This window comes from Cervus canadensis, chromosome 8 (assembly GCF_019320065.1).
Source record: "Cervus canadensis isolate Bull #8, Minnesota chromosome 8, ASM1932006v1, whole genome shotgun sequence".
Lineage (NCBI taxonomy): Eukaryota > Metazoa > Chordata > Mammalia > Artiodactyla > Cervidae > Cervus > Cervus canadensis.
Window position 1 is genome coordinate 87,271,592 of NC_057393.1, and position 16,218 is coordinate 87,287,809.

The 16,218-nt window shown below is 43.8% G+C and overlaps 1 protein-coding gene across 3 annotated transcripts in view; it reads left to right on the top strand.

The window, feature by feature from the left end:
• PCNX2 (pecanex 2) overlaps positions 1–16,218 on the top strand; it is a 302,174-nt gene that overhangs the window by 213,802 nt on the left and 72,154 nt on the right. For all 3 annotated transcript variants that reach the window (XM_043477085.1, XM_043477087.1, XM_043477086.1), the window contains one exon: positions 15,814–15,872. In XM_043477085.1, the coding sequence (XP_043333020.1) occupies positions 15,814–15,872 (59 nt within the window). The remainder of the gene's footprint in view (positions 1–15,813; positions 15,873–16,218) is intronic.

A 16,218-nucleotide genomic window follows, 5' to 3' on the forward strand; every position in this document is an offset into this window, starting at 1 on the left:
CTAGTGGTAAAGAACCTGCCTGTCAATGTAGGAAACATAAGAGGTGTGGATTTGATTCCCTGGGTCGGGAAGATTCCCTGGATGAGGACTTGGCAACGCACTCCAGCATTCTTGCCTGGAGAATCCCATGGACAGAGGAGCCTGGCGGGCTGTAGTCCATGGGGTTGCAGAGAGATGAACATAACTGAAGCGACTTAGCACGCATGTTTTATAAAGCACTCGGACATAGTTGCTGTGGGGTTAAAGTCCTGAAACTCCCTTATCAGATGCCTTAGGGCTCTGAGAGCTCTTGAATGCATACCTAGGAGTGTGCTGGGCCCTGGATACATACTTCTTAAAGCAGTGGCAATAATGCAGCAGTAGTAGCAGTAATGGGAGTGAGCCTCATCTTTCTGTATTTAGTGACCACCTGCTCACTTTCTCAAATGTATTCATTCCTGTCCTGTCACCCACTTTGGAAGTAGGATTTCATTTTTCTCATTTCACAGATCAGAAAAAGGAAAGTCAGGGCAGTGAAATAACTTGCCCAAGGTCACAGAACAAGTCAGTGGCCAAGCCAAGATATTAACCCAGGCCTGGCCTTATTTCAGGCCCTGTGCATTTCCCATTATGTCATAAAGTTTCTCAAAATGCCTTCCACACCAAAAACAAAAAGCAAACAAACAACAGCAAGAAACCCCAAACTAAAGCCAGTGACTGCCAACTGAAGCATTTGCTCTTGACTTGAGAGGTGCGGTCCCAAGAGCCTGTCTATATGGGAAGGGGGCTGCAGCCGAGCCTGAGATCCCGTGGGCCTCATTCCGGGAAGGCCTTCCCTGGGTCTCCCTTCTCTGAAAGGCCTTCCCTGGGTCCCCAGGGGAGCCCTGTGCGGCCCCGCCCCACGGGGTCAGCCCCGGGCGCTGCAGAGGTCGGTGGCTGTGTCACCTGTCACCTCCACAGAAGCGGATGTGGGGCCCACACCTCTCCTCTGCCCTCAGGCAGGTCCAAACTGACCCGAGTCAGAACACGACTTGCCCAAGTGCGTGCTTGCTCATTTGCTTCAGTCGTGTCTGGCTCTTCGTGACCCCATGGACTGTAGCCCAGTGGGCCCCTCTGTCCATGAGAATGGCCAGGCAAGAATACTGGAGTGGGTTGCCGTGCCCTCCTCCAGGGGATCTCGGCAACCCAGAGATTGAACCCACGTCTCCTGCAGCTCCTACACTGCAAGCGGGTTCTTTACCACTGAGCCACGGGAAAAGCCCGACTTGCCCAAGGCCACTCTTCGGATCATCCTCTGAGTGGTCTCACTGATGACTGGACCACTGGAGCCTCGCAGCTCAGGGGCTTGGAGCCCCGTCCTCAGGCTGCATGAGAGGTGGTGAGTGGCCACCTGGCCAGATCTGGGCCATCGCTGAGGGGTTCATCGTTCCCTGTTTCCACGGGGACCTTGTGATGCTCTTGCATCCCTGAGCTGGGCATCTCAGTGATCCTTCTGGAGGCCCTGATCAGGAACTGCAGTTCTGCCTGATCCTCAGGAGCCCTGGATCCCACGCAGGAAGGTGAAGGGGCACCCCCTTGGGTATAGCCTGCTGCCTCCAGGACTGCCAGACCAGCAATGGGAGCCTCTCCCACTGGGAGACCCAGAACCACCAATGATGTGAGGCACTGGGGCGCACTGGTTCCAGACCCTGCCAAGTGGGTAGATGTGACTTCAGAGCAGGATTGAAGCCTGAAGGACCCTCAATAGTTCACCTGAGGTCCTGAATAAAAGATCAAGCCCAGAAAGGATGGTTGTTCAGTCGCTCAGTCATCTGACTGTTTGTGACCCCATGGACTGCAGCACACCAGGCTTCCCTGTCTCTTCATTATCTCCCAGAGTTTGCTCAAACTCATGTCTGTTAAGTCGGTGATGCCATCCAACCATCTCATCTTCTGTCGCCCTCTTCTCCTCCTGTCCTCAATCTTTCACTCTTTCCCAGCATCAAGGTCTTTTCCAGTGAATTGGCTCTTCGCATCAAGTGGCCAAAGTATTGAAGCTGCAGCTTTAACATCAGTCCTTTTAATGAATATTCAGGATTGATTTCCTTTAGGATTGACTGGTTTGATTTCCTTGCAGTCCAAGGGACTCTCAAGAGTCTTCTCCAACACCACGGTTCAAAAGCATCAATTCTTCAGTGTGAACCTTCTTTATCCATACACGGCCACTGGCAAAACCATAGCTTTGACTATATGGGCCTTTGTTGGCAAAGTGATGTCTCTGCTTTTTAATATGCTGTCTTATGTTTGTCATACCTTTCTTTCCACGGAGCGTGTCCAACTCTTGTGACCCCCATAGACTGTAGCCTGTCAGGCTCCTCTGTCCATTTCCCAGGCAAGAATACTGAAGTGGGTTGCTGTTGCTATTTCCTTCTCCAGAGGTCCAAGGATCAAGTGTCTTCTAATTTCCCAGAAAGGGAGTCAAACTAATTAATTCAGATGCAATTTTCTTTTTAAACAGGCAATTTGAGAAATTCCTGTCTGCAGCCTTCAGTGCCCTTAGCTTTCTGGAACCTCCAGTAACTTGATAGGCTTGTGAAAGGAATAAGGACACACCCTCACTTTTATTGGGAGCTAATGATAGGTCTTTGGGAATCCTCTCCCTAGAAGGGATTCAAAGTCTGATGCATATAGACATCTGGGTGTTTTGAGCCATTTAAAAATGCTTGAGAGTCACTTTGAGGTTTCATATGGGTGTCTGTTGATAAATGAGGCGTGTTTTGGGATGAGCATGGTTTAAGCCATGTCTGGGGAGGCAGTACATCCTGGGACTTACGAGGACAGGCAGAGTGGGAAACTGGACTAAGTCTCGAACTTTCCAAAAGTGATAGAAGTGAAGATAAGCCAGCAATAAACATTCGCAGTTACGCGTAATGAACTGGAGGTGTCAAGATGGACTGAAGAGCCAGAGGAGCTCAGAGTTTAGTATCAGTAAATCTCAGCCAGGTTCCTGGGGATACATGAGCTGAGTCTGTGGACATGTGTCCTGACTCATGTTTCATTCCAATTTGTAGAACCTAGTTCTGCATAAATAGTGTCCTGGACTTCAGGCCACAGGTAAGCAAGAAACAGATGAACAAGTGAGACTGTGGCCAAAAAGACAATAGAAAAACAAGGTGTGAAACTCAGAGTCCTGGAGATGGATTGTTTCTGCCTGGTCTGAGTGAGCTCTGGGACTTTGGGGTATGCCAAGCCGGCAGGAGAGGAGAATCCTATTTCCCACTGGACTTGGTGGTGTAGAATGAAAGCTTAATGCTTCTGACAGCCTTTTTGTCCCCATGAGGTGTGAACTGACCTGAAAACACAGCAAACAGGCCGGGCTGAGGAATCAATCAGAAGAATGATTCCTGATGACACCATCCACTCTAGCCCCTGAGTCCAGCTGGGCTCCATTGACCTTTCAGCTATGTGAGTCAACGCGTTTCAGATTTTTCTTAAGCCATTTCCAGTTGGGTTTCCTATCACCTGAAATCTGAACACTCATAATAAAAGCAAGTAATAGCTTTAATCAAAAGGATCTTTCCCTCACCATTTTATTTAGGGGAATGACAGCACAAAGATAAGATCTTTAGCCCTTAAGTCTGTGAATCTAGTCTAGAATTGCAGGGAAGGGTGGACTGGCAGAAAGGAGTCTGAGCCTTTTCCGATCTCTGTCTGATGCATCCTGTGTCTTATCAGAACTTACACATCTCTTCTCTCTCTTGGATTTTCTCAATCAGAATCCCAGTTTCTGTGTCTGAATGCTGTTATGTCTGAGACACTAAATGATGAACTTGGCCCCATCCGGCTGTTTTGCCAACGGATGAGAAAGCTCGCATACATGTACCCAGGGGTAAGGTTTGACACTTCAGGTGTGGTGATGAGCGATTATGCAAACGAATTCCATAAGGATGATGCTTTTGAGGAACTCCAGAGCGTTGAATTTCTCAAATAGCACAGGTTTGAGCTTATTATTCATTGTGCTGCTGTGCATAATTTTACCCAGAGTCCTGTTCCACCCTGCTGAGCAGTTAGAGAATCTGGAAGGTGCGGAACAGTGAAGTTGACTGGGCGCCTGCGGGAAGGCCTCCACCTGCCCACCTGCTCCCCAGCGTTCTGGTGCTGCTGAGCCGACATATCAAGGGCACCCGGAAGTCAAGGTTACCCAGGAGCAAGACTGTGTGTCTGAGTCTGCAGGGAGTGTCAGCCTAGCACAGTGTGCAGGCAGAGCCCTTCTCAGGCCTGGCAGCTTTTCCAGCTTTTAGGCATGTGTTGGAGATGGAATTGATTGATTCCAAACAAAGGAAGGCAGAAGTCCCCAGCTTTTGCCTCTCAGACCTTTTTACTGCAGGGCTTGAGTGTTGCTGGCTCACGAGATTTATTGGGCAGATGGAGGTATTTGCACAGTTGAGGGTTCACTCCCCAATGCCAAGAACCCTAAGCCCTTTCAGAGTCTTCTCTGTGATCAGGCAGACATGCTACTGGCCACACTGTCCCAGCAGTTGGCTGAGGGATGGCCGCTCTGACTCCTGGGGGACTTTTGCATTTGAAACTCTAGGTTCAAACTCACTCTTTAACATTGCAGTCATGGGGGGCACGGGCAGAAGGCTCTTTAATTTTGTAAATGTCAACTGAAAAGAAAGCACAGCCAAAAAGTTGAGGATTATGTTTTATTCCAAGGACTTGCTGAAGCCTGCAAGCCCCGGAGACAGCCTCTCAAAAGCTCTGAGGAGCTGCTCAGAAGAGGAGGAATCAGGGTATATAGTTTTGCAACACAGACCAGGTGGTCCCAGAGCATCAAATGATTACTGTTAATTAAAGAAAATCAGCCATATCAAGGAATTTAACACTTTTCTATGTATGGGCAGATGCAAGAGTCTGGGCTCACTGAAATGGTTCCTTTGACACACCTCAGCTATCTGGAGCCAGCAGCCCGAGTTTTCCCATCCTGAGTCCCCTCAGGGCGAACCACTGTTGTTTTTTGTTGTTTACTTGCTAAGTCATGTCCAACTCTTTTGCAATTCCATGGACTGTGGCCCATCAGGTTCCTCTGTCCATGGGATTCTCCAGGCAAGAATACTGGAGTGGGTCGCCATTCCCTTCTCCAGGGGATCTTCCTGACCCAGGGACCAAACCTGTGTTTCCTGCATTGGTAGACGGATTGTCTACCACTGGGCCACGGAAAGCCGCAGGGTGCGTGGTTGGGTGGCTGTAACGCATGGCATGATGGCTGCAGCATCTTTTGTCTGCTGACATGGCAGGCAACATTTATCATAAACAATGCTCTGAGCATACTTCCAAGACTGACTTTAGTCCCTCTTTATTGAAGGCTAAGACCTGTCCCAGACTTCACATATGGTTGCTCTTTCGGAGTTTATGTTGCGATTGGCTGATTAATGAAATTAATGCATTATGTGAACATAGGAAGCCATGCTCTTTTTTTCTTGTCACTTTGAAAGCATTCTGCCATCATCACCACTCCGTAGGGTTTATAATGCTCTTTCATGTCTCAGTAACCGCGTTTCTCTCTCTCTCTCTGTAAACACAATTAAGTAGATGAATGCTCCCCATCAAGCTGGTTTATATGAAAAATGACCAATAATGGAAAAATAATCCCATATGTGAGAATTAGTAAAAATCTTACCTGATAAGAATAATGGCAATTTAATGTATTATATTCTTTTTCTGTTTTGTATTGTCTAATTAAGTTACATATTTTGGTGTTTGTGTGGTTGGACCTTAATTTCCTAGAGACTGGGAAAGCTTTGGAGAGGGGAATACTTTGAGGTTTGAGAGAAAGAAAGGAGAGAAAGTTCTTAGTGGATTTTAAAGAACTCTGTATTATTTTTGTTGTTCAGTAGCTAAGTAGTGTCTGATTCTTTGCGATACCATGTACTATAGCATGCCAGGATCCTCTGTCCTCTATTATCTCCTGGAGTTTGCTCAGATTCATGTCCATTGAGTCAGTGATGCTATCTAACCATCTCATCCTCTGTCATCCCCTTCTCCTTTTGCTTTCAGTCTTTCCCAGCATCAGGGTCTTTTCCAGTGAGTCGGCTGTTCTCATCAGGTGGCCAACGTGTTGGAGCTTCTGAACAATACAGCAAGTGTTGTTTGAGTAGAGAATGAAATTTTTTAAAATCTCTAATTTTAAGAGTCATCCACAATGATAGAACAGGAGCTTTCTAGTTAAAGTTATCTGGGACAAAGCCTTCTAAGGAGATTTTCCTCGTTATTGTCAAAGACACCCTGGGGGAAAAGCCGGGGAGGTGGAGGACAATTGGAGGAGGTGAATGATCTCATTTCCTGTTGTCTATAATGCCTGTGCTCTCAGAGCCAGGATTCAATACAATTTTAGTATTTAAAATCAAATTTGAAAAAAACATATTAGGATTTTAAAAGTCCTGTTCTTTTTTTTCCGCATAAAAGAAATCTATACCCAGATGTACTGATGCAGTGATATAAAAACTATTTCCTATTTATCCATTGTCACTCCTGATTCCCTTGGGTAATAGACCTGTTACAAGGTTAAGTGATTCTTTGTTTAGTTTTGCAGTAGGCAGTCAGGAAAAGGGCTCTGTATTTTAGTTTCATATCAAAAGTGCTGTTTTTTAGTTGCCATTTTATGCACTCAGAAAACTGAAGGTCAGAAGAATTATGGGAGTCTTTCTTTTACGTCTCTCAAGTAATTTAATAAATCATAAGCCAAGTTACAAACAGAAATCAGATTTACCAACTTAAAATTTCAGTCTTATTCTTAGGTTCCTGCCTTATTGTTTTTGTATAATGTTTCCAGGCCAAATTATTTTTCGTAAGGTACACCATCACTGCAAATGCAAGCATGAGAGGTCAAGCCTGCATTGTTATTATTGTTGTTTAGTCAGTAAGTTGCGTCCGACTCTTTGCAACCCCATGGACTGTAGCCCACCAGTCTCCTCTGTCCGTGGAGTTTTCTAGGCAAGGATGCTGGAGCAGGTTGCCATTTCCTACTCCAGAGGATCTTTTCCACCAGAATTGAACCCGAGTCTCCTACATGGCAGGAGAATTCTTTACTGATGAGCTGCCGGAGAAGCCCCACAAACCTGAATATGACACCTTTATTTATCATTTTAGTCAGTGTAACTGATTTGGCAAGGTGTCTCATGGTGATTATAGAATTAGAAGCACCATTTTCATTGAACCTGGTTTTGTAAGAGGTTTGAAGATTGAGCATGGGTGAGGTAAAATGTTATATAGTAGGAGTGAATGAAATAACAAAGGAAAAATGAAGTCCATCTCAGTGGGAAAAGGAGCTGGTGTGATTTTATTAAGTGCCACGTCCCTTGAGGACAAAACAGCACTGTGTCTTAACAGACTTCACGTTTGGAGAGCGTGTCTTCTGGATTTGCTCTCTCTCTTGAATCGAGTGGCTGTGAAAACAGGAGGGTCCGGAGGTAATCCGTCAGGGCTGTGCGTGTCACTGCAGAATCCTGTAATCTCATTGCCAACGGTTGGCATTTCTTTTTTCTGTGTGCTCACCTTGATCCAAATTCTGTACATACCAGTGGTCACTAATAAAGAAATAAATGTGTCTTCATCCCCAGGAGAAATATCATCCAGAACTCTAAATAAAACACTGTCAAATTGGGCCTCTTTTTACCAGGAGGTTATTGTACCCAGAAGTCAAAACCTTAAGTCAATCATGTTACTCTTGGGAAACAAAAGTAGCAGCACCCTGATCATTTAATACTTAGGAATCCCTGATAATCTTTTGCATCTCCATCTATTCAGTTCCCCATTTAGGCCCAACCACATGCAACTAGAATTTTTTATTACTGTTTTGATTAGTTGCATTTGCAGAAACATTTTCATCCCCTAAATATTTATGACTTCCCAGTGAATGAATAGTTGGACTTCGTATCCTGTAGTTGAAATGCTGGAGAGTCTTGGATTTTTCTGACTGAAACAATAGAAGTGATCCTAATTTGCAATGCAAGCAAGTTAAGGTGAGAGATGAGAATCATGCATGAATGCATTATAGTCACAGAATTCAGGCTTGCTACTAGCTATGGGTTTTTTTTTTTAATGTATCACTTTTTTTAAAAAAGTTTTTCATTTTGTATTGGGGTATAACCAATTAACAATGTTGTGATAGTTTCAGGTGAAGAACAAAGGACTCAGCTATACATATACATGTGTATGGAGATGTTTTAAATTAAGCTTTTTTTTAAAGCTAAAGTATAAATTCACATGGGATTGAAAGAAATATTAAAAAGAGATCTCCCCATATACCTTTTATTCAGTTTACATTTGTTAACATCTTGCATCACTATCACTGGGATATTGATGTTGGTCCAGTCGAGATATTGACCATCTCTACCCGCACAGAGATCTCTGGTGCTGCCCTTTTATATTCAGAACACACTCTTCCTTTCTGCAGCTCACCGATTCTTAACTCCTATAACCATTGATCTGTTCTCTAACTAATTTTGTTATTTCAAGAATTTTATATGAATGGAATGCTACTACAATTAACTTCATGGGATTGGTTGTTTTCACTCAGCTGTACTTCACTGAAGATTCATACAGATCATGGTATGTCAATAACTGTAATTGCTAAGCGGTATCTCATAGTACAGGCTTCCCTGGTGGTTCAGAAAGTAAAGAATTTGTCTGCAATGCAGGACATCTGGGTTTGATCCCTGGGTTAGGAAGAACCCCTGGAGGATGGCATGGCAACCCTCTCCAGTATTCTTGCCTGGAGAATCCCACGGACAGAGGAGCCTGGCGGGCTACAGTCCATGGGGTCTCAATGAGTCAGACATGACTGAGTGGCTAAGTACAGCACAGCACATCTCATAGAATGGAAACGACAGTCTGCTTAGCAACTCAGTCATTAAGGGACACCTTCTTTTGGTCCAACTCACATCTGTGCATGACTCCTGTACATGACTATAGCTTTGACTATACGGAACTTTGTTGGCAAAATGTTGTCTCTGCTTTTTAATATGCTCTCTAGGTTTGTCATAGCTTTTCTTCCAAGGAGCAATAGTGAAGGACAGGGAAGCCTGGCTTGCTGCAATTCATGGAGTTCAAAGAGTTGGATACAACTTAGTGACTGAACAGCAGAGGGGCATCTGGGTTGCTTCCAGATTTTGGCTTTTATGAATAAAGCTGCTAGGGACATTGGTCTGTGGGGTTTTGGGTGAACATAAGTCTTCACTTCTCTGGCATAACTGTCCAGGAATATAATTGCTAGCTCATATGGTAGTTATGCTCATATGGTTCATATGCTCATTAGACAGTGTATTAAAAAGCAGAGACATCACTTTGCCGACATAAGTCTGTAAAGTCAAGTCTAGGTTTTTCCAATAGTCATGTACTGATGTGAGAGTTGGATCTCAAAGAAGGCTGAGTGCCAGAGAATTGATCCTTTTGAATTATGGTGCTGGAAAAGACTCTTGAGTCTCTTGGACTGCAAAGAGATGAAACCAGTCAATCCTAAAGGAAATCAACCCTGAATTTTCATTGGAAGGACTGATGCTGCAGCTGAAGCTCCGATACTTTGGCCACCTGATGTGAAGAACTGACTCATTGGAAAAGACCCTGATGCTGGGAAAGATTGAAGGCAAAAGGAGAAGAGGGTGGCAGAGGATGAGATGGTTGGATGTCATCACCAACTTAATGGACATGAATTTGAGCAAACTCCAGGAGATAGTGAAGGACCAAGTAATCTGGCATGCTGCAGTTCACAGGGTCGCAGAGTTGGAAACAACTTGGTGACTGCACAACAAAATGGTAATTTTTTAAAAAAGAAACTGCCATACGTTTTTTCAGAGAAGTGATACCATTTACATCCCCACCAGCAATGTGCAATAGATCTAGTTTATGCATATCCTTGGTAGTGTGTTGATATTTTCACAATTTTTTACTTTAGTCATTCTGCTGGGTGTATATAGTGATACCTCATTGTGGTTTTAACCTATGGTTCTCTTACGATTTATGATATTGAACATCTTTTCTGAGTTTATTTGTTGTCAATCTGTCCTCTTCACAGAAGTGTTTGTTTGTGTCTTTGTTCATTTTCTTTTGCATTCTTTGTGAGGGTTTTGTTTGCTTTGGGGTCTCTGTTTTGTCTTCACTGTTAAGTTTGAGAGTGGTTTATAAACACTTGTACTTTGTTGGATACGAGGTTTGAAGATATTTCCCCACAGTCTGTACCTGGTCTTTTTGTCCTTTTGGCAGGGTCTTTTGCAAAGCAAAAGATTTTCAAAAAACATTTTTGACAGGGGCACATGAAACAAATCTCCAGAACAGACCATGTGTCAGGCCATAAAACAAACCTCAGTAAATCTAAAAGGATTGAAATTATATAACATATGTTCTCCAGCTACAATGGAGTGAAATTAGAAATTAACAGCAAGAGGAAATCTAGAAAATTCCCAAAGATGTACCTTAAACAACCTATGAGTCAAGAAAGAAATTACAAGAGAAAACTAAAAAATATTTTGTGGTGAATGAAAAGGAGAGCACAGTATATTAAAACGTATGGTATTGTCAACTTTAAAAAAGCGCAACATGAAAGTTGCAAGTGAAGTATTGGGGGCAAAATGAGGACTGCAGCCCAGGAGACAGCAAATACCTCTGAGAACTGCCCCAAATATCACAGATTAACACATATATGTGAAATCCAGAATGATGGTACTGATGAACCTGTTTGTGGGAGAGCAGTGAAGACACAGGTATAGAGAACAGACTTCTGGACACGGTGGGAGAAGGAGAGGGTGGGATGAGCTCAGAGAGTAACACTGAAACATATACATTACCATATGTAAAATAGATAGTGGGAATTTGCTGTAGGACACCAGGAGCTCAAACCACTGCTCTGTGACAACCTAGAGGGGTGGGGGGAGGCGAGAAGGAAGCTCAAGAGGGAGGGACACACGTATACCTATGGCTGCTTCATGGTGACGTGTGGCAGAGACAAACACAATATTGTAAAGCAATTATCCTCCAATTAAAATAAGAAATTTTTTTTAATGTAGTGGAGAAGGACAGTATATATGTGATTTTGGTGAAGGAAGTGTACATACAATCAAGCATACAAGCACATGTTTTTTCAGAAGCTTCCTTTTTTTTTTTTCACATGGAACTTTTTTTTTTTCCATTTATTTTTATTAGTTGGAGGATAATTACTTTACAATATTGTAGTGGTTTTTGCCATACATTGACATGACTCAGCCATGGATTTACATGTGTTCCCCATCCTGAACCCCCCTCCCACCTCCCTCCCCATCCCCTCCCTCTGGGTCATCCCAGCGCACCAGCCCCAAGCACTTGTCTCATGCATCCAACCTGGACTGGCGATCTGTTTCACGCTTGATAATATACATGTTTCGATGCTGTTCTCTCAGATCATCCCACCCTCGCCTTCTCCCATAGAGTCCAAAAGTCTGTTCTATACATCTGTGTCTCTTTTTCTGTCTTGCATCTAGGGTTATCATTACCATCTATGAGAAACAGCCATCCCATGAAGGATTGCAGTGCTTTTCTAGATATGAGGAGACCAAGAATTGGGCTCATAAAATCAGCTCCTAAATATATCTAACTATCTGAAGACCCGTCCTGCCAGTTTTATTCCCCAAGATCACAGAGTGCCTCATCTCTGTTCTCCACCTGGAAGGCCTCTCAGGGGGTGTTGAAGGTCAGCAGCTGCAGCAGCACGTGATTTAATCCTAGTAGAGGTAGATGTGCTTCGCTGCTCAGTCGTGTTTGACTCTTTGCGACCCCATGGACTGTAGCCCTCCAGGCAAGTGCCCATGGTGAGTGCCAATTTGTAGTTGACAATATGTAGCAAAAGCATTGCTCAGAGAGAAATTCATAGCTATGAATGCCTAAATTAAAAAAAAAAAAGAAAAATCTCAAATCAATAAGCTAGTCTTCCATGTTAAGAAACTAGAAAAAAAAAGGAGCCAACTAAACCAAAGTAAGCAGACAGAACAAAATAATACAAATTAAAATGATGAGAAATGAAATAGAGGGTAGGAAAACAATAGAAAGAATAAATTACACCAAAAATTGATTTGTTGAAAAGATTGACAAAATTGACAAACCTTTACCAAGAATGACCAAGAAAAAGAGACTGAAATTACTAAAATCACAGTTAAAAGTTGAGAACATTTCTACCAACATTACATAATTGAAAGAGAATTCTATAAACTACTGTGTATCAACAAATGAGATAACCTAGCCAAACTGGAAGAATTCATAGAAATACACACACTACCAAAATTGACTGAAAAAGAAATAGATAATCTGAGTAAACCTATAACAATTAAAGGGAATTAGTAGGTAATCAAAAACTCGCAACTAAGAGAAGCCCAGAATCGGTTAGCTTGACTCTCAAATTCTCTAAAATGATTAAAGAATTACCATCAGTTCTCAAATCTCCCCAAAAAAGAGTGGACTAAGGAATAGTTCTTAAATCACTCTGTGGGGCCAGTATTACCCTGATACCAAACCCAGACAAAGTCATCACAAGAAAAGACAACCTTAGACCGATATCCCGTATGAATATAAACACAAAAATCATCAAAAAATACTAACCCAAATGAAACTTGTGCATATATTCAACTTAAAATGTGACAGTGTCCTTTTGTTTAGTGTCTGACTGCCTTCTCATTGTCCAGATTTTTCTAATGCTGTCCTGCCCTATGAAGAGAACTACAGTCCATCCATCCTGGTTTCTCCATATGAACAGATGCCCATCGAAGTTCTTAACTCCAGCCAGTCACAGTTCCTCATCAAAAATGGGGACTACTTCTCCCATAAATGGGCTTTCATGGTGGCTCAGATGGTAAAGCGTCTGTCTCCAGTGCAGGAGACCTGGGATCGATCCCTGGGTCAGGACGATCTCCTGGAGAAGGAAATGGCGACCCACTCCAGTACTCTTGCCTGGAGAATTCCATGGATGGAGGAGCCTGGTGTGCTATGGTCCGTGGTGTCACAAAGAGTCAGACAGACTCAACAACTTCACTCACTCTCCCATAAATAGTCTATGTGAGCTGTCAAACCGGAACTTGAAACAGTATAATTAAGTTACTATTAAATTACTTCAGCTCCTCAGCTGAAGCCACATAAGAGACAGGGTGCTGGATTTAGATGAGGAGGTAGGAAGGCAAAGCTTGAAGGGAGGAAATGAGCTTTGCTGTTGGCATTCCGTATTAACATAAGGGAGAGATGCTTCAGAGTGAGTCACCTTCTCTGGGAAGACCTGTCATGTAACTGGACTCTTGGCTTGTGGCCCTTGGGACACTGTGAGAGGCAGTGAGCCTTGACTTTGCCAGGCAGGTGCTAAGAGCGTACGCACCTCACCACGCCGGCCTTTTGAACTCTCTGAGATTGGGGAGTGAGTTGGAAGCCCCCACCAGGTGGCGCTAGTGGTAAAGAAGCTGCTGGCTAGGGCCGGAGACACAAGAGATGCGGGTCTGATCCCTGGGTGGGAAAGAACCCCTGGAGTAGGAAATGGCAAACCACTCCAGTATCCTTGCCTAGAAAATCTCATGGACAGAGGAGCCTGGCAGGCTACAGTCCATGGGGCCGCAGAGAGTCGGACATGACTGAGCAACTGACCATACCACACGCTGCGCAACAGAACCGATGTTCCTGCAGTAGGACAGTGAAGGCAGAAATCCAATTACTGAGCTAATTAGCACCTTTGAGTGGTAAGCACCAAATTTACAGGAGGAAAGCACTGGAGAAAACCTTGAATACCCAGTAAGGCTGACACTTGCCCTTCTTAGAGAGTCTGGTGGCGAGCCAGAGGCCCTGGGGGCACACAGGCAGCGTGGATTAGTTACTGCTGATCAGAATTTAGCCTCTGCATCCAAAGCCTTTTGCAGATAGCTTTTCATTTAACATAGTTTTAGAAGGTGTTTTAATTCCCTAAGGAGTTTGGTAAATGACTTTCTTTTGGCTCAATCCCGTTTTAAAAATTGTTTATTCTGCTGCTGAAAATTCCATTTGTCCTAGGTCTTAAGGTGAAATTAAAATTCCATTCAGGGACTCACTATGCCGACGTGGGATTACGGCCTTCATTAGAAAAGAATTTTGTTGTTCGCTTTATTTTCTGCCACCCGGGCTCTTTTATTTTCAAAGCCTATCTGAGGGTATTTGCAAGGAAAAGGAAGCAGTAATAGAACAATGTGACCTTTTCGAGCTGTAACAGAATAGCCCTTCTCTACAGCCCATCTGGAGCACCTAGTCTACAAAACTCCAACAGGATCCTGCCTAGATAGTTCTCATATATCTGAAACATGGTATATCTAGGTATGGTAAAGATAAGATGCTCATTATGTTCAAACTGTATGGAACCCTTCATTCAGTGGTCTATTTCTAGTGAAAGCCCTTTCTTTATGGCACAGGTTTAGCCTTATGAGATTTTTGTAGGAAGAGGGGTGCTTTCCAGGGCCCAAGAGCGGGCTCTTGTCTAACACTCAGAAATGAATTGTCTAAGGAGACACACGGGCTGACAAAGCAAGAGACTTCACTGGGAAGGGACGCCAGGTGGAGAGCAGCAGAGTAAGGGAACCCGGGAGGACTGCTCTGCCAAGAGGCTCACATCTCAGGTTTTATGGTCATGGGGTTAGTTTCCAGGTTTTCTCTGGCCCGTCATTCTGACTCAGGGCCCTTCCTGGTGGCGTGCACGTCACTCAGCCAAGATGGATGCTAGCAAGGAGGACTCTGGGAGGTTGGCAGGACATTTTGACCTACCTGAGTTCTTCTGGTTGGTGATGTTAGTTCCGCATTCCTTACTAGGATCTCCTATTATAAAATAGCTCACGCACGTAGTTACTATTGTGTTTGGCCAGGATGGGGCAGTTTCAGTCAGTGGTTCCCCTAACAAAATTTCCATTTTTATAGACCATAAACTGGTGAATATCATTAGCTTCATGTGGTTGGTGTCAGTTTCACATCTCATCCATCAAAGAATGACAAGACCCTCACTCAATGTCTGAACTAAGTCAAGGCTGGTCCAACATCGTCTCTCCAAGCAGAACAGACTGTTGCACTTACAAAGGGTTTGGGGGATATCTGAAGTTCAAGGCAGATGAGTTTCAGATTCAGAAGCGGGGTGATACCATCTGCAGGGCAGTCTCTTGGGGAAACTGTTACTGATTGGTCACCCTCAGAAGTCTGCACTGAGCCTGTCCCTTGCTGGCTGACTTTCAGAAGCAAGCAGCCACTGTGCACTGGCTGCCTTACCAAAGCTGTAGGTTGAGGTGAGTTGTCATAACTGAAAAGGTTTAAAACTGGTTCTGGTGGCAACTGGTTACCATGGTTACAGACAATCCACCTTTTCCTAAGCTGCAGAAAGCTGTTTTTCATTCTTATGGTTCAACCTAAGAAAAGTCTGTAAGAATGCATCCAACTCTTGAAAGCAAGTGGTGGAGACCTGGACTACTTATCAAGAATGTTCTGGAATCAGTTTGAATAGCAAGATAGCTATTTATGTGCTGCTCTCAAATACTGTCAGTGAGTGGTAGTCCATTGACAATTTCAAGGCTTGCTTTTATTTTGTGGATTGGATGCTCAGAATTGATAAGGATGAAGGTCTGTCTCCTGTACCTAAGTGCTAAACATCTCTTCCCTCTGTATTTTCTGTACTTTTCCCGCCCTTCTGACCCCTCTCTTCCTTCAACCTTGTCAGTGAAGAACAATAACTCTAATATGTGATCTCCATCTCCCCTGGATTTCCCACCCACACAGCTGATTCTGTGAGCCAACTCTCATTTGCAGGGATCTGATCACAACCTCTTACTCTTTTGTGGCTCTTTCTAGTACAAGGCGTGTGGATAATTCCAATACAAGACTGGTGGTCCAAATTGAAAAGGATCCAGGTAAGAGGATATCTTCCTTCTCTTTCTCTCTTTTTTTATTGTTTTATTTTATTTATTTTTTTGGCCTTGCAGCATGTGGGATCTGAGTTCCCCAAGCAAGGATTGAACCCATGCCCCTGTGTTGGAAGCATGTAGTCTTAACCACTGGAGCCTCCCTGCCCAGAAAAGTCCCCTGCCTCTCTTTTAAGCTATTTATTTTGTTGTGTAGATGGATTCCTTCAATCCAAAAAAGAGGAATTAAGTACTCACTTTTTTTAATCATTGTGGAGACAGTGAATGTCTTGGTAAATGTACTGATGGTAAAAATAAAACTGTGCAAATAGAACTGATCAAGTATCCTGATTTG